At 44.2% G+C, this 18946-nt stretch overlaps 1 protein-coding gene across 2 annotated transcripts in view; it reads right to left on the reverse strand.

Moving 5' to 3' along the window:
* STAT6 (signal transducer and activator of transcription 6) overlaps window positions 1-18946 on the reverse strand; it is a 2965055-nt gene that overhangs the window by 1058195 nt on the left and 1887914 nt on the right. For both annotated transcript variants that reach the window (XM_044083659.1, XM_044083658.1), the window contains exon 9: window positions 6503-6634. In XM_044083659.1, the coding sequence (XP_043939594.1) occupies window positions 6503-6634 (132 nt within the window). The remainder of the gene's footprint in view (window positions 1-6502; window positions 6635-18946) is intronic.

Below are 18946 nucleotides of genomic sequence, written 5' to 3' on the forward strand. Positions count from 1 at the left end.
GTCCAAGGATTAAAAATGTGTTCAGCCTGTGCACACAAAATTCCCCTGCAGGACCCACACTCCTTGTACATGTACTGTCTAGGTGTGGCATACCTGGACCTCTTTTGGTTTGAGAGCACTACAGGGGTGCAGGGAAAAATTAGTCCTTAAGGGCCTTCTTCCGACCCAAGTAGGAATGTCGGCACATGCTTCTTCTGAATCCTCTTCTCCAGCCAAGAAAGATGGGAAACATAGGCCCTCCAAGGAAAAAGAGAGGGAAAAACCTAAAGAAAGGAGAAGGAATTGGAGGAAAAATAAAAAAAAATGCTTTCCAGATCCTCCAGAACATTTTTTGTCCAGCTTTGAAAAATCCAAAGTGTTCTGATCTGGAATCCTTCTGAATCCATTTGCTGACACCTCTTCCATGCTTCTCTCTGGAAACATATAATTCCTTCATCCTCCCACATCCATTCATTCAACAAGGAGCCTTATCAAAGTGCACACCAATAGGATTATACAGAGATTCAACTGGGAGTCCTTCCGGTGCTGTCCCCTTTGGATGCACTGGGTTCAGCCCCGTCCTTTTCTCCACTAGTGTTTTCAGTTCTAGTCCAGACTTTGGATATGAAGTCTGCTGATTTGAACCTTTACAAAGCCCCTATGTTGGAGCCAGCAGCCCTTTTGACTTTGACTCCAACCGTGTCCCTTACTTGGTCAGCTCCAGTTTTGTCATATTGGGTCAACTTTCAGAACCATGGCTTGAGAGGCAGGATCGACTCTGAAGTTACTAGAGCTGTCTCTCCCTCTTGGTGCCTTGGTGCTTGATAGCTCGGCTCCATTGCTGGCCTTGAAGCTGGAACAGATTAGAGTAGAAGGTGCTCCACCTGTCCATTTTTTGGATCTATGGAGTGCTTTTTCAGTTTCTATCATGTCCCCAGCTTTCAAGGCATTTGAAATGGCTCTCCCCAGACTGAGAGAAGAGGTGTCTCTGCCATGTTTGGCTCTGTCCTGCCCTCCCCTGTGCATCTGATCTCCTACATCTTGATTGAAGGGGAAAGTCAGCCTCTTTTGGCCTTGAGGTACTCATCACAAGTGCTCCCAGTCTGATTCTGACCCTTCCCAGGAAGCTCAAACTTAGAAAGGTCCTAGGAAACACATGTGTAAAAGGAGACATTTGGACTCCTCTCCAGAATAAGTCACAGAAGCACAGACTTGGATGATGGTGAAGGATCCCCACAACCCTCTGTGGAATAAGCCAATTTTGGTGATATTCTAGAACTGATGAATCAGCGTGAGGGTTGGTCCACCAATATACCCACCCTGCATTCCCTGAGGCTTTTAGGGCTAGCTGTTCTACCTCTTGGGTGGTGTCACCCGTGGATGCCCTCACAGACCTGCTGACTCACCAGGCATGGAAGGATTCTGATGTGTAGGAGATGACTTCAAGGAAACCAGACAAGATCTTGATTACCACAAAGCACACTGGAACAAGGTTCCTCTCATAGATGCCATGGTTGAGGCTGCAGCCACAAACAAGGAACTTTCGGAAGAGAGTACACCTCTCCATCCCCCTAACAAGGAGTCAAGTGCATTGGACAGTTTTGGAAAACAGACATGTGGGTCACTGACTTTCTCACTTAAAGTGCTGAACTACCGTGCCCATATGGTCCATTTTCAGAGGGACCTGAGCAAGGAGCTTACCAAGTCCTTCTCAGGTAACTTACTGGCAGACATCCAGAAAACAGTGAAGTCCAACTATCTATCCTGCAATCAATGTCCAAAATATCCATGCATCTGTTTTCTAATGCAACTGATGAATGGCTAGGGCAGTAGGCACTATCATAGCTATCTGCTGGCATGCCTGGATGCAATTATGTAACTTCATGGAAAGTTTCAAGAAGTCCTTCTTTAACACCTTTTTTGATGGTTCAACACTCCTTGGATCTAATGTTAAGAACACTCTCACCAGGAACAAACAAGACAGTAAGACCTTGTTTGTCACTGGGATCCACTTCTCCGTCTTTCAAAAGACCTTTTCTAGGAACTAGAAAGAGGGGAAGAAGATGTGGTTCAGAAAATCTCAGGGTTTTAATCAGGATGCTCCTGTGGACAGACCCTCCCAAGGCAGAGAAGAAGGCAGTTTCAGCGGACGTTGCTCCAAAGGCATAGGCAGACCACATAATCAGAAATTTCATGGTCCTTTCACCGAAAAATCCTATCAGCATTCCTAAAGGTTGTCTGACTGCCACACTTTGGAACCAGTTATAGGGTGCTTATCCCTGCACCCTTAAGCTTGACAGGCCATCATACAAGACACTTGGGTGCTGAGGATAATCACCAGAGACTATACTATTTCTTTTGTTTTCTCTCCCCAAAAAATGAAAAGGATTCCTGCCATAACACCCAGTCAAATGGAATCTGCAGGAGCAGAAGTAAAAAATTACTAGAAAAGAGAGTCATCCAGGATGTCCCTCTGACCAGTTAGGGACCTGAGTCTATTCCAGGTTCTTTTTAGTTTCAAAAAAGACAGGGGACCTCAGGCCCATTTTAGACCTAAACCACCTAAATCAATTTGTGAAAAAGACGAAGTTCCTAATATTCACAATTCATTCCATTCTTCCTCTTTTGAGAAAGCGTGACTGGATGTGCTCTTTAGATCTCCAGAATACCAGCTATCATATCAAGATGATATGGCAGTCCAGGAGATTTCTTCATTTCCAGATGGGGCCAATCATTTTCAGTATGAGCACTGCCCTTGGGTCTCACTACAGCTGCCCCCCCCCCCCCCCCGTATGTCTATCAAACGCATGGCAGTGGTGGTAGCATATCTTAGACTGTTAGGGTTCCAGCAGATCCCATACTAAAGACGATTGGCTCCTGTCTGCTCTGACCAGGAATCTGTTGGCCCTACAAAGGGACTTCTTGCTCTGTCTTGCCCAGCAACTGGGATGTACACTCAACCAAGCAGAGTCAATTGTCACCTTTGTAACAGATTAAATTCATTAGATGCCACCTAAATACGATCAGTCAGGCAGCCAAACTCCCAGAGTCCAGGATATCATCCTGGTGTTAATTTTTCAAGTTCTTCACAACCTCTCTCCTCCAGCAAAACTCATTCTTTGGCTGCTAGAACTGATGGCTGCAGTGATCACACTAGCTTCCCTAGCAAGATATTACAGGAGAGTTCTTCGGTGGACTCTGTCAGTTCAATGGTCCCTAATATCGCATCCAGTACATACTCAAATTCATCTAACACCCATCTGTAGGGCACATATCAGGTGTTGGTTGACCTCTCCAGTGGTGATGGATGGTTAACTGTTTTCCCCCACCACCTATAATGGCTACAGTCAGCACAGGCACTTCCGTCTTGGGGTGGAGATGGGGGGGGGGGGGGATTTTAAAGGGAAAACAATTCCAAGATTCTTGAAGATGGGAGGAGTCCTCCTTGCACTGCAGGCTTTTCAAGACTCCCTTCTCAATGATATCATTTCTATCCAGATGGACAACATGACAGTAGCCTAAAGCAGATGCCCAATGCTGACTGCCTTAAAAAACTCCAGCTATACTCTGTCGCATATCGTCTACTCAGAGGCAATCTCTGCTTAACATACAAGGCCATTTCAAACCCAGAGCTGCTGGACATGCTACACTTAAAGAAATCCCAATCCCTCAGAGCCACATGCTCCAGGGATCTAAACCTTGTCATCACAATAAACAAAACATGCTGGGGGGATAGGTTCCTGACCCAGAGACTCCCCGGACTGGAATAGATTGACCATACATGTCAAGCAGAGTTACCTCTTTGGCCCTCTTCAAAAGGAACCTTGACGACTGGATGGGAGAAAAGAAATTCACCCCAGGGATCACATCAGTTGCCCTGCTAGACAGGGATCCAGGGAAGTAAATAGTGTGGGAAGAAATAGCCAGGGAATTGGTATGGCTAGGCTTGTATAGGCCCTAGGGCTGATAGCCTAGTACCAACCTATGAACCTATGATCCTATAAACATCAACATGCAAGTAAGAACAAGCTTGTATCCATTTTGCTGGGAAGCCATGAGAATGTGGCAATGGGCGATGTCTTCCAATTGCTTTCTCAAAGCAATGGACATCCTTGGGACTGCCAATGTTCTAGTGGATAAGCTGAGCAGGTCCATTCTTCTGCCTCATGAGAGGTCCCTCAAACAGATAGTGACAAATCTAATCTTCAGCCACTGGGGCCAACTTTGCTGTGATCTTTTTACTTCATACCTAAACAACAACTGCAGCAGTTACTTTGCCCTTTTTCCTCCACAGGGTCAAATACTGAAAGAATCTCTAGTCTGCAGTTGTCCCCTAGGTCTTCTATATGCTGTTCCTCTCATACCCTTGTAAATGAAATTTATTCAGAAAGCCAGAATGTTAAAGGTCAGAGTAATCCTCATTGCTCCCTTTTGGTCCTGTCAAGTTTGATTTCCCTTCCTCTAGCCTAATCTAGTGCATCCACCCTGCACATTGGAATGCCTTCCAGATCTTTAGAGTCACCCATCTAGGTAGTCTCACCCATATCAAAAGACCTTGAAGCTGACTGCATAGCTCTTCTAATTCTAATGGTGGCTAGAGATGCCAAGCTGTCCACTTTGCTGATATACATCTAATCTGCTTCACAAAAGTCATATAAGTTTATAGTAGCAAATGGAAAAGGGTTTAGGATTTGGGCATCTTCTATGGAAATCGGTCCCTTTTAAACACCTCTTCATACTATCCTGGAATTCTTGTAAAATTTATTCCAAAAAGACTCCAGTTTCTCAACAATCAAAGTTCAATTAACAGCTATTTCCAACTTCCACACTGGATACTGTCAAGTGCCCATTGCTTCATTAAAGATTTCGAAAGTCTTTCTGAAGGGAATCTTCCTACTGAAGCCCCCTATAATGGACCCAGTTCCTCCATGGGACATTACTGTCATGCTGAAGGCTTTAATTCAGGCTTCTTTGGAAACTGCAGCCATGGTGGAGTTAAAATATCCTTCTAGGAAACCCCTTTTGCTGGGAGCTGTCACTTCTGCAAGAAGGATTACAGAATTGCAAGTATCTACATTTGGTCTTCCATAAGAACAGTGTCTTTGAGAAGTAATCCCACTTTCCTCCCAAAGGTAGCATCTGAAATGAACTTAACCAGACTATCAGCCAGTATTCTTTCCAAAGTTTCCTAATAGTGGAGAGTATACTTCAAATGTACTAGATGCTCACATAAAACTTAGATTTTTATTTACAAAGAACTAAGAATGTTAGACAATCTGATCAGCTATCTGTTGTTTTCTTAAGAGCTTAACTAGGCAAAATGTGTATCTAAGATCACTCTAGCTAGGCGGATTTCTGACTATAATGTTTCTGTATGGAAAGATGGTAATATCCTTACAGAGAAAACCAAAGGCTCATTCTGCTAGGGAATTGCTACCTCTACTGCTTTTATTCACAGAGTTTTTAATGACGGAAGTTGTTCTGCAACAATTTGGTCAACTGTTCATAAGTTTGTGTCTCACTACAAGCTAGAAACAACTCATCCTCCTAACGCAAGAAATTTAAACAAAGCCCAAAATAATGGGTGGTCAAAGGCCCAAAAATAGGGATAGATTTTAAATATTGCTCTTACAAACTTAGAAAGCTGCTAGAGTAACAGGATTTGTGTTAGCATGGATTTTCTGAATGGTATGAAGTCTGAAACTCAAACGTATGTCATTATTTGGTCATTATTTAGTGACTTCAGTCCTCTGTGATTTGCCAGAGTGGAACAGAACAAATATTTGAGGCAAAAATCTGGACATTCTGTGAAAATCTGTACAGTTGAGAGGTATGACGACATACAGTCCAAATCCCATGCATCCTTTGGCTCCACCGTTCTTAGGAGTATCCTTCGTTGATACCACTCAGGTGTTTTGTTAGCCTGTGACTGTCCAAAAAGTTTGAATTGGACAAAATCAGACAACATCAGATACGGACATTATGTTCTTACTATAATACTAGATTTGTGTTGTCTTGTTTTCATCCAGTTCAACATTCCCCTCTGCCCCCCTTCCAAAATTGTCACTTGACGCTCCCTTGAATGAATGGACCTCACCAGGGACCTTGTGCTTGAATAGCCATTGATTGCTGTTTCTTCACCTGTGGCTACTTCTTAGTCTCTCTAATAGGCTAGTCCGTTTATGTTGAATGCTAAATACATTTTCTTCTGGTAGTGAGTAAGCAAACTTGATCTGAGGTACTTTGGGGGAATAGATGGCATTTTGGGTAATGGAGGAGTCAAAGCCCTGGATCCACAGCTTCCAGAAAAAGTGCCGAGGTCAAATCTAATCAGATCCTATAACCCAAAGATACAACCGGATGAAAATAAATCAACACAGAGCTAGGTTTTGGTAAGTACATAACTTTCATTTACACATAATAATAGACATCTTCATCACCATATTCCTTTTTAGACAAAGTAAGCATTTTTTAGTATATCCCTTCTTACATCTTTCCCACATCCCAGACATTTAAAAGTTACCTCGTGATCACAGTGTGCAACATAGATTCAAGTTTCTCTGTAAGCCCAGGAAAAGGATCTATCTGTGCATCACTGCAGACAAGCAAAATCTCTTGGTTCATCTGGAATATAATATCTACAAGACTTTCACACCTGAAAACAAAAATAAATTCATTAGTGCATTATTTTAAAGAGAGCTTCAAGAAAGCACTAATTTATAGTACTAACTTATTGTTAACTATGTTGTCAAAAATAAATAAAGTGAATGTAAACATTTCCTAATGCATGATCTTTCACGAGATTAACTCAAACTGAAGCGATGGAATGTTGTTACAACAATAAATAGTCAAAAGTCAGATTTTAGATCATTAGTCAAAAGCATACTGATCTACCAGTGCACCTTATATTCATGTTGCATAGTGTTCGTCAAAATAATTTTAAAAATGGGTAACATCCTTACTTTCTTTAGCATAACACACACAAGGTTATTTCATTCTGTAGTAATACCTCCAATAAGCAAACATTTATTTCTTTTTTCCTAAAATTTTCTTCTGCAGTCAGAAACAGATAGTAGAACTGGACCCAGGGCAGTAGATAAGGCTACAGCAGTGATTAAACATTTCCACTGTGATGTAGATGACATTTTACTGAAAATTGCCTTTTTCTGTATTTTATTTGTAAAATATTTACTAAGAAAATCTGTCTTATTTATTTTGTTTTGGGATTATTTTTTGAATGCATATTTTCTTGTTGTGCACTAATTTGACTTTTATATCCTTAATGTCTTTAAACTATAAGAATATCTGTTTGTCTTAGCATGTGATACTGTACATGGACTGGCAGAATATATTCTCTATAGTCTTCACACATGCTGTTTTGAGACTCTACCATTCTTTTTTTGACTCTTTTTCTCAATGAGGCTCTAGATCCCTAAGAATTTCCTTTAACTTTTGTATTTTCACTCCATTCAACCTCCAGGTTTTCATCCTTGTCTTTATTGGCCATAGATACTTCTCTGACCACTGTTTGCAGCTGATTCTGTCCAACAGTGGTTTTTGCTGTGAGATAACTGTCTCACTGGAGATGAATTTGCATTCTCTGAGACTACCCCAATATATTTTCCTTACTAGGAGGGAGTCTACTAAAATTTCACTTTGAGCACTCCTGTATGTGATCCTGTGACTGTCTTTCTCTTTTTTTATTCCTGTTGCTCCACATACATGGGTGCAGGTAGTCCTCACATCTTGTTCTGCCTATATAATATGCACAGTCATATCCCATATATCAACACCAACTCATGTTGTCCTTCTTGATCTAGGAGGTCCTGCAACTGCTTCATGAATGTACTCTTTTTTGGATCCTTTCATATGAGCAAATGCTGATACAATCAAATTTCGCACAAATGAACCAGAATGCTTGAATCCCACAACATCAAAGGGGCACATGATCGAATTTCACATGATCAATCCAAAATGCTTGAATCCCAGAAGACTGAGCTAGCACAAACAAACTGGACACCTGCTTTTGCAGGGAGGCAAACCTCACCCTCCTGTGCCCCCCACACTCCCTGCTGCTTAAATACTCCAACTCTAACACTGCACCACAGTGGGAAAGGAACCAATACCCCGATCCCTGCTTAGCTGTGATCCTATGCAGTCTAGGACCCTGAAAAAACTCTGTGCAATTTGTTTTTGCCAATTCAAACTTCTGAGATTTGAGCATTTTGGCTCAATAATGTGAAATTCAATCACATTAACATTTGCTCCTAAGAAAGTGATCCACTTGTTTCCTTCCTATCACAATTCTTCTGTGAGGCACGGTATAAGAAGAGTACTGTCCTATTTGTCACTGGAGTCTGACTGCCATGAGTCTGTCACTAATTCTGATGACGGCCCTTGCTGTCTTCAGAGAACTTTCCTTTCTCAATTTTCACACCATTTCTAGTCTGTCCTCCCCCCAAAGAAGTACACTCTGGTTCCAAGCCAAGTGGCTTTGTTGCACTGCCCTTCCATCTTGTCTCCTGGATATACAAGATGTTTGGTCTTCTATGTACCTTCATGTTATCCACCTCCAAGCCTTACCCAGGCATTGAACTTATATACAGTGTAGTAGTACACTCGTGTCATGATTGACAGGTTGATTGACTTTTTGTTCAGGTTTGACTCAACAGAGCTATTCCAAATAATCAAGGCTGGGCAACTGGACATTAGCCGGCAAGTAGCTTATTCATCCAGGACTGCTGGGCTTTATACTGGGTACACACTCTGGCAAACAGGGGCACAAAGACTCATCCCACCATTAGCATGTGTCCCTGGCATAGGTCAGGGTAGGCTGGGTCCTCAACCCACTTATCAATGGCAAATACCCATGCCCATATTTTGCGACATCAGTCAATGTGACCATATCACCTAGAGACAATTTGTTACACTGTCAAATAGCTAGCCCTGACATAGCGCACATTCTGTGAGCCAAGCTTGATGCCTGAAGTGGTTGGTCTACACAACTATTCCCTTGATAAGCACCACCTGGAGTTTGTGCTGCTGCCAATCACTCCATTCAATTTTGGGTGCACTCTATTAACATACCTCATGGGTTTGAGGTGGAAACACCCATCATATTGTTTGTAGGTGGGAGAAACTCTACAGAGACACAGTAAAAACAAGCCCAATCCATGCTGGCATCATAACCTGTACCTTTTACTTGTGAGGCATATTTTACACAGGAGAACTTGCTGATAGCTGTTTTGATTGAAAGCTGGATATAAAATCAATCAGCTTGTCAAAAATGAAGTACAAATTTCTTCACTGAATATAACTTCACTGACAGGATGCAGCTTGGTAGTGCATGACGTGATGGTAAGGAGGAGACTAGATACCCTATATCTAGGAGATAAGGTTGAAAGGTAACACAGCAAAATCTCTTGACATGGGATCCAGAGTGTACTGTTCAGAGGAAGGAGAAACTACAAATGTTTTGGGAATTGTTGTGAAAGAAAGTTTTGAAAATGGGGAGAGATGTCATCAGGCTCAATGACAGATTCATGTCAGTCACTCTCTAACGTAAAGTTAGGGCAGTCTTCATAATGTCATCATATGATGTTGTTAATCTCCATTCATTCATGATGGATGGGTCTCGGTTCCATCCTCGGAAACTACTCGGCCGATATAACAAGCTCGTCCCAGTCAAAAACTCTTGAGCTAAGGTTACCCATAGTGCCGCTCTCCTCATCTCCCCAGATTTCATTTGCCACACAGAGTTTCAAGACACGTCAGGCCAGCTCTCAAGCTAAGTGTTCTGTTTTTCTCAATATTTTGAAAATTTAGCATATAATCCTTTTTTTTTATTTTAGTCGTTTATAGTTAGAGATAATTCCCTTTCTGTGAGAGTGATTTTTTTTCCTCTCCTTTTACCTTGTTGTATTTCTTCGTACCATTGTTGGTACAGGCCCCTCCCTTCCTTTACCTTTTGGTATCCTAAATACCATCGTTGGTATTCTCTTCTTCCTTTCACGTTACCCTCTGGGTATAATTCTATTTACCATTGTTGGTAATTCAAAAAAAAAATCTTTCCTTCTTCTATGTGCGTGCATGCGTATCCCTAGCCGCAAGACAGGATATTTCATTGTTGTTTAGTTGCTGTTAATTGCATTTATGATAATGGCTGATAAGAAGGGCACTACCAGATTTAAACAGTGTGACAAATGTGGCAGGAATATGCCAAACTCTGATGGGCATCTCTCCTGTGTATATTGCCTAGGAGTACCACATTTGAAGGTTCAACCTCTGTGCGAGCTGTGTAAGGGCTTTAGTGCCCGCATCTTAGCTGAGCGTAAAAACAAACAAATCTTAAAGGGTCTCTTGAAAACTCCTATCTGAGGTGGAGGTCTCAACCCCTCCTAAAAAGGAGACAAAGAAGAGGAGCCATTCAGTCCCATTGTCTCCTCAGTCCTAGGATCTAAAAACTACTAAGGCTCAGGTTCATATGGAACTGAAAACTAAACATGCCAAAATGACTCCGACACCTACCTCGGCACAGGAGCCTAAAACTCCATCCATGGTGGCTTCCTTGATTATGGAACAGACAACCACTATTCCCACAGTACCAATACCTTACATGGTACCACAGACCCTCTTGACAACAACAATAGCCCCCCCCCCCCCATCATCACAACCATCTGGTCTTCCGACCATGGTGCCGAAGGTCGATAACACTAGCCAGGACCCGATATTCCCCATCCGTTGACCCTTTTGCTGGACAGCAGCTAAGTCCATTCCTTGACCGACCTGAATCTTCAATGGGGATGTCAACCCTTTCCACCTGGAGCCTTTCAGAGCTTGATGTAGTGAGACTTGTGGATCAGCTCCTAGCAGCCACAGGCATCCCAACTCCATCTATGACCTTCCTCCCACTCGGAGTCAAAGATTTTTCTCCGCAGACTCCAACCTATATTCCTCCTTCAACCTCCCTGCAGGTCTTGGCGCCCTCAATGCCAATGTCTATCCTGATGCCAGCTTCTTCATTTCCACTGGTAGATCTTAACCATGGTTCTGGAACCATCCCTGTGGACCACTGCTCAGTCAGAGCTATCCCACCCTCAGGATCGTGACTGGTCTGTGGTTTGTCAGCACCGTGACCCCCTAGTACAGCACCGATTGTTTTCTACAGTGCAGTCTATGGTTCCAGTTGCTTTGGCAGCTCCGAGTCCTCTCACAGCTCCTTTCTTGGAGGCGGGCTCATCGGAGAGAGGGTGACCCCGGTTCCGGGCTCCCATCCCTCTTCGGATGGGCCTGCCTTCCAGGTTATGGAGAGGGCACTCTCCTCAGCAGATTCGCAGTCGGCTGCTTCGGTGCCGGAATGTCATATATGCATGTCTTCTGGTTTGCACCTGCCACAGTCCACTACACTGGGACATCGGGCACGGGAATAGTAAAATACCCTACCTCAGGCAACGCTCTCTTCAGAGTCCTTTTTAGACCCTCCCACTGAAGAGCCACCCCATAAGAGATTGTGCAAGAGGAAGCACTTTGATTCCCCTGAGGAAAATCTAATCGAGGATACAGATTACAATGAGGGGGAAGGGCCCCATGGTCGCCCTCTGAGGATGTCTCCTTTGGAGACATACTGGAGACCGTGAAACAAAGGGGTGACTGGAAGTTCACCAACTATTCCTTGGTGAAATCTGTATTCTTGCAGGCTTTCCATGCCCGACCCTCTACTTCCTGGCTGACCCTGCCTGCAGATGAGTTGGTCAAGCCCATCGTGCAGTATGCCTGGAAGGCCCCTGACACCGTTGAGCCAATCCCCCAGAGACGGGACAAAATACTCTCCCCTCCAGAGTATCAGCACCATTGGTCCAAAGGCTTGGAAGTAGATGCTATGGTGGTGGCAGCAGCCACAAGGAAAGAACTCACAGAGGAGAGTCCTGCTGTCCATCATCCAAAACAGGGAGTCTTGGATGATGGACAGACAAGGGAAGTGGATTTATGCTTCAGCGACCTTTGCCATATGGTCATTGAATTACTTGGCACATTTTATCTGTCTCCAAAGGGACCTGATTACAGAACTCTCAGGAACCTTAGCAGGAGCAGTGCCTGATGCGATGTGACAAAGTTGCTTGACAGCTTGCCACCCTGGAATGCATACCTAACTCGTCCATGTGGTTGATTGCACATACAACTGAAGGGGCAGCCAGAGTAGCAGGTGCAGGCGCTGTCATGAGATGTCACACCTAGATGTGGACCCTTTTAAGTCTTCCTTCATCAATGCTCCCATTGAAGCTTCCTCTCTCTTCAGTCCAAAAGGTAACGACATGCTAGTCAGGTGTGAGAAGGAAGGCAAGACCCTATCTGCTGTGGGCATACATTTTTCCACTCCCCAACGAACCTACACTAGGAATCGGGGAAGTGGAAAGATGTGGTTCAGGAAATCCCGAGGGCCTTTCTGTGACACACGTGGGGAGTTTTCCCCCTGGGGCAGAGGGGTGAACTCATCAGGAAGATGCCCCCCAAGGCAGAAGGGATCTGCATAACCAGGGGTCCAGAGATTCCTTTTCTGGGCAGCCCTACCAGCACTGCTGAAGAGCGGCCTGATTGCTTGCCTCTGGAACCAGTCGGGGAACAATTTTCTCTGCACCATTTAGCCTGCAGACGATAATTACCAGAAGTTATCACGTCCCCTTTGATCTTAACCTAAGGCCGCAAAGGTGAATCCCCGATGTTCCACCAAGTCAGAGGAATGTAGCAGCACAAGAAATTTGAAAGCTGCTCTAAAAAAAGAGTCATCCAAACAGTCCGACCAGATAGAATCTAGATTCTACTCAAGGTTCTTTTTAGTGCCAGAAAAGACGGGACTGCAGGCCAATTTTGGACCTCAGCATCCTAAACAAGTTTGTCATACAGACCAAATTCTGGATGGTCACATTTAGTCTATCCTTCCTGTTCTAGAAAAAGATGACTGGATGTGCTCGATAGATCTCTCCAGGATGCGTATGACCATATAAAAATGGACAAATACTCCAGATGATATCTCCGCTTATGGCTGGGAGCCAATCACTACCAATTTTGAAAGCTGCCCTTTGGTCTCTCCACAGCCCCCAGAGTGTTCAAATGTATGGCAGTAGTAACAGCTCACTTGAGACTGCAAGGATTCTGGGTGTTTCCATATCTAGACAATTAGCTCCATACCACCCCCACCAAGCATCTATTGCTTCCTGCCTTGCACTACACCCTACAGCTAGCATGCCTCTTAGGGATCTCAATAAATGAAGAGAAGTTGAAACTAGTATTTACTCAAAGCCTAGAATTCATAGGAGCGGCATTCAACACAAGATCTTGCCATGTTGCTCTTCCTCTTCACAGGCATCAAAGACTAAGATCTCAGCTGTGGCACTCTCTCAGGTCATTCAGTCCTTCAACTGGAAGGATCAATGGCAGCAACGATTACTATAGTTCCCCTAGCATGACTCCATATGAGATTACTACAGTGGCTCCTAGCATCACAGTGGTCCCTATTAACACATCCTAATTCCCACCCAATCTGAATAAAGAACCGCTGCAAGCAGGATCTGAATTGGTGGATGAAGCCAGAAATGGAATTATGAAGTCGCCCCTTCTCACCCTCTCAGCTGAAGGCCATAGTGACCACGGACGCATACCTGCTGGGGAGCATTTTCAGGGAAAGATAGTCCAAGGCACTTAGTATCCCTTAGAGGCCAATTTGCATATTAACGTCCTAGAACTGAGGGCAGTGTTTTGGCATTGCAAGCATTCCATTCTGTCCTCCCGTCAGGGACAATTGCTATCCATTTGGACAACATGTCGGTCGTCTGGTATATCAACAAACGGGGGAACCAGATCCTACCCATTGTATTGGGAAGCCATGAGATTATGGCAATGGGCAATAGCTTCAAACCACTTTCTGGTGGCAATGTACATTCCCAGGAACTCCAACGTAATTGCAGACAAACTGAGCAGATGCATTTTCCTGCCTCACGAGTGGTTTCTCAAACTCAAAGTAGCGATGGATATTTTCCGTCGCTGAGGTCAGCCTTGCTGCGATCTATTCGCATCTCCCACCAAACACAAATGCAGCAGCTACTTTGGCCTAATCCCCCCTCAGTGGGAGTCCCCGAGGGATGCTCTAGTACACGATTGGCCCCCCCAGATTGCTTTATGCCTTCCCTCCCTTTCCTCTGCCACCATTTCTAAAGAAAGCACTTCTGTTGAGAAGCTAAGTAATCCTCATTGCAACCTATTGGACCCGAGAAGTTTGGTTTCCTTTCCTTTGGCCTCACCTGGTTCGCCACCCATGGACTCTGGATCCAACTTCAGGATTACTGTCACACCCACAGGGTTTTTTTCCATCCAAACCTATTGAACCTCAAGCTTACAGCTTGGTACCTCAATTTCTGGTAATTGCCAGACAAAATAACCTATTTTCCCCTGTATGGAAAAATACTTCTGGCTTCCCATAAACAGTCCACCAGAAAAGTTTATTATAGTAAATGGAACACATTTGTGTTTTGGTCTCAAGAAAAGGGACTGGCCCCCTTTCTAGCTCCCATTAATTCAGTGTTGGAGTATTTATCAACCTTACTCCATTCAGGAGCTTCAGCTTCTATGATCCGTGTCTATTTAGCAGCTATCTCAAACTTCCATAATGGTTTCCAAGATTCCTCTTTAATATCTTACTGTCTTTGTAAAACTTTCTTGAAAGGAGTCATGCATATAAAACCACCCTTCAAAGAGCCCATTGAACATTGGAATTTGACGCTGGTCCTACAAACTTTGACTTGTCATCCCATTGAGCCTGCTGGCACTTCTGATATAAAATTCTTGTCCTAGAAGACTTTATTCTTGGTAGCCATTACCTGGGTGAGAAGAATATCAGAATTACAGGCCTTGTGCATAAAATGTCCTTACATAGTCTTCCACAAAGAGAGAGTATCTCTTCGGACTAATCCCTCCTTTCTACTCAAGGTTGTCTCAGAGTTAATTATAAATCAATCCATAGGCCTGCCAGTTTTCTTCCCAAACTTTTCTAATAAAGGAGAATATTGTTTGCATTTATTGGATGTGCATAGACAATTGCATTTCTACTTGGGACTAAATCTTTCCGAAAATCTGACCAATTGTTCCTGTCTTTTTCAGGACCCAAGTTGGGAAAATCAGTTTCCAAAGTCACTTTGGCAAAATGGCTGTGAGATTGCATCTTTTTTGTCTATTAACAAAATCAAATGTGTTTCACTAAAATCAAGGCGCATTCAACCAGATCAGTTGCTACTTTGGTGGCTTTTCATTCCAGAGCTTCTATGGATGACATGTGCAGCAGCCATTTGGGCTACCCCTCATACATTTATCACTCATTACAAATTGGACTTGGTGCTGCAGTAGCGTTGTCGCCTCCCAGTAAGACGTTGCCCTGTTCGATTCTCAGCTAAAGCGTCTTTTGTGGGGAGGCATGCGTGAATGGGCGTACCTTCGTTGAAGGTTGTGCATCAGAGCTGGCAACTCGGCACGTGAAAATCTACTGCCAATCATTAGTGGACCGGAGTTCCGCTGTGGCGGCCCGTAACTGGGAAAAGCTGAAAGACACAACAACAAATTGGACTTGGTCTCCACGGGGAGAGCATCCTTTGGCTGAATGGTGCTCAGGAATATCCTTCCATAGGGTGTTCCAGGACACAAAGTAGCTAGGGACTCTGTCCCATCCATCCTGAATGAATGAAGATTAACAACATCAGATAAAGAAGTTATGTTCTTACCACAATGTTCCATCTGTGTTGCTGATCTTCATTCATTCATTCATGACATCCCACCCTCCTACTCCCCCCAAAGACTCCTGGAGGTTCAGATTTGGTCCTAGTTACATGACAGGACATTTACTCAGACAAAGCCTCTGCTTTCTTATCCTTACAGGCAAACTCAATCTGAGGAGATGAGGAGAGGGGCACTATGGGTAACCTTAGCTCAAGAGTTTTTGGCTGGAGCAAGCTTGTTATATCGATCAAGTCGGTTCCAATGACGGAACTGAGACCCATCTGTCATGAAAGTATGAAGATCAACAACACAGATGGAATGTTATGGTAAGAACATAACTTCTTTTTATGCTCCACATTACAGCATGCCTGTGATGGCAAAAAAAAGACAGCATTCAGGTAGGAGCTGCAGGACCTCCTAAATAAAGTGGGGCAAATAAGTTAGCATTAATGCAGGGGAGCTGAGTAATCATACCAAATCAGACAGAATATGACGACTGCATTTGTCCACATGGGTGTGGCAACAGGAATACTGAAAGAAAGGTCATTCCATACAAACTTTTCAAACATACAAAGGAAAAACTGTAAGTCATTACAGGAAGCAGTAAAGTATGTGTATGTATATATATGTATATGTGTGTATATATATATATATATATATATATATATATATATATTTAAACAGTTAGTACAAAAACTATGCATTTATATAACAGCAGTTATCTTACAGGGAAACTTGCATCTTAGAGAATAATATAAGCAGTAAAGACCCCCCCCAATAACATATTACAGTCAAAGTCTAGAGATACAAATGGAAAATGGCTTGGAAGGAGGAGTATATGACTGTCTTAAGAAGAAAGAAAAGTAAGGAGGGTATATCCATATAAATCAACTATTTACACCATGTACAACTATTTATACCACATTTACAACACATTTACACCATGGATGCTAGAGGATAACAATAATATAACAAAATACTTTGTAAAATCAAAAGTTACAGTGTGATAATGTCTAATGATTATAGGGCCAGATATGATAGAGATGGAGGATTTCCTGGAATGTAGTGTTAGTGACCCACATTTTGGAAGATTATTTAGTTTGGATTAGGTCAAAAAGGCTACACCAGTAATTCTGAAAATATTCTTTTTTTCTTTTGGTTATTATTGCATAACTTATGTGCAGACATATATTTGATTGCCATTGATGTAAAGTTTTCCCAAGCTATTGCTGAGGGATTGAACCAATTCTTGGCTATAAAATATTTGAGAATAGCGCAGGCCGTAACACAAATGTGGCGATGGATACCCTTAAGAGATTTAGGAATTGTATTTAGAATCCTGGTTTGCCAAGAAAATTTGATAAGTTGTCTATCTCGCCTTCATTCTTGCTGGTTGAGTTCGGAGCCGATCCTCGCCTCTGACTCTGCCATCTTCAAAAGCTCGAGAGCTGTTTACTGGCTCGAGGCCACCCCATATCCCATGATGCCTAACGCTAGATACCCAGATCTCGTTTGCTGCTTCTGCTGCAAGGTTGTCTTACTAGCTCAGGTCGTATATTTTCATTATTTTATCTGTATTTTGATAAAAACTATTATGGTTTGTTAATGTAGATTGTTAGTCGTAGTTACAACCTTTCTCAGTATATCTTTGTTGTACCTATAATTTCTTTTCTCTATTGTCTGGGCGCCATGCACCTGCAGGACTCTTGTTCAGTTTGCCATGCCTTCAGCCCAACAGTCCTGCAGGAGCGTAAAAATAAGTTAATCCTACGGGGTTTACTTAAGCAGGATTCACCGGCTAAGGCTCAGCCCGTGAAGTCCTCTAAGCCACCTAAATCTTCGGCTCCCAGTTTGGAGCCGTCATTGGGTGAAGCTGTTCCTTCTGCCTCGGTTCCGGCCGGAACCGATGTGCCTGCCTCCCAGTCGGTCCTGACTCACACTTCGGAGCCGTCAGGGAGTCGAAAGAGATCTAGGTCTCCCTCCCTGGAGTCGATACGCTCAGCTCCGAGGTCTCCTCTGCTCCAATCGGAGCACAGTCATCGGTCCTCCCTCTCTTCTCGGTCCTCAAGGCTTTCAGATCATGATGTGGAGAGAGTGGTCAGTAGGCTGTTGAAATCGCAGGCCGTAGCAAAAATGTTGTCCAGCCCCCCTCATCAGGTGTCTACTCCGTCCATGTCTGCAGTTATTCCTCCTCCGACTCCTCCCTTGAGCTCGGAAACGGGAGTCCGTTGGGGTTCGAGTGGTGGAACCATCGGCACCGATACCTTCTCCTTTGGTTCCGTCATCTGCTCCGATCACTTCCTTGGTAACGTCCTTGGAAGGGTCTGGGCGCCGAGACTCCTTCGTTGACTCCGAGGGGGCAAGTGGCATTGGACCCTTGTCCGACCCCGTTCTCAGCTTCGGTGCAGGTGAGCTCGGCTCCTACATCGGCTTTGGAGCGGTCCCCCTCGGTGTGGAGAGGGATTCCGATCTCTTCGGAACCGGAGCCTTCTCGGCATCCAAGCAGGGACGCCTTCGAGGTCATGAGGAGTGTGCTGGCCCCTGAGTCAGCCCCACGATCATCCCCATCAGCTCCTCCCACTATGGTGCCTGCGTCTGCCTCTGCCCCTCCTCCAGACCCCAAGTATGGGGAACCAACGCTCCAGGGCACCCCCTTGGGTGTATCTTCCTCTTCCGAGGCCTCCCCTGATCATTCAGAGGAGCCGCCTCTTAAGAGGAAATGTAAGAGGAAGCATGTTGACTCCCTGGAGTCTGTCACATCAGATACCGACTTAGAGGATTTGGAAGGGTCCCCGAGATCCCCCTCTGAAGATGTCTCCTTCTCAGACATCCTTGAGATGCTTAGGCAGAGGGGGACTGGACTACCCTAAGCCCTTCCGAGAATGAGTCAGTATTCCTGGATGCGTTTGGATCCCGACCTTCCACCTCCTGGATTTCTCCGCCTTTCGACCCACTGATGTCTGTGGTGGCTCGGAAGGCATGGTCAGCTCCAGACACAGTGGAACTGACCCCCAGAAGACCCGCTAAATTCATAACTGCACCACAGGATAAACAGTTTTTGACCAAAGGTGTTCCCTGTTGATGCCTTGGTGGTAGTGGCAGCCACAAAGAAGGAGTTGGCTGAAACTTCTTCATCTGTCCATCCCCCTAACAAGGAGTCCAGGACAATGGACAGATATGGGAGGCAGATGTTCAATTCAGCGACCTT

Source organism: Protopterus annectens, chromosome 9.part0 (genome assembly GCF_019279795.1).
Source record: "Protopterus annectens isolate FY-2018-M chromosome 9.part0, PAN1.0, whole genome shotgun sequence".
NCBI lineage: Eukaryota > Metazoa > Chordata > Ceratodontiformes > Protopteridae > Protopterus > Protopterus annectens.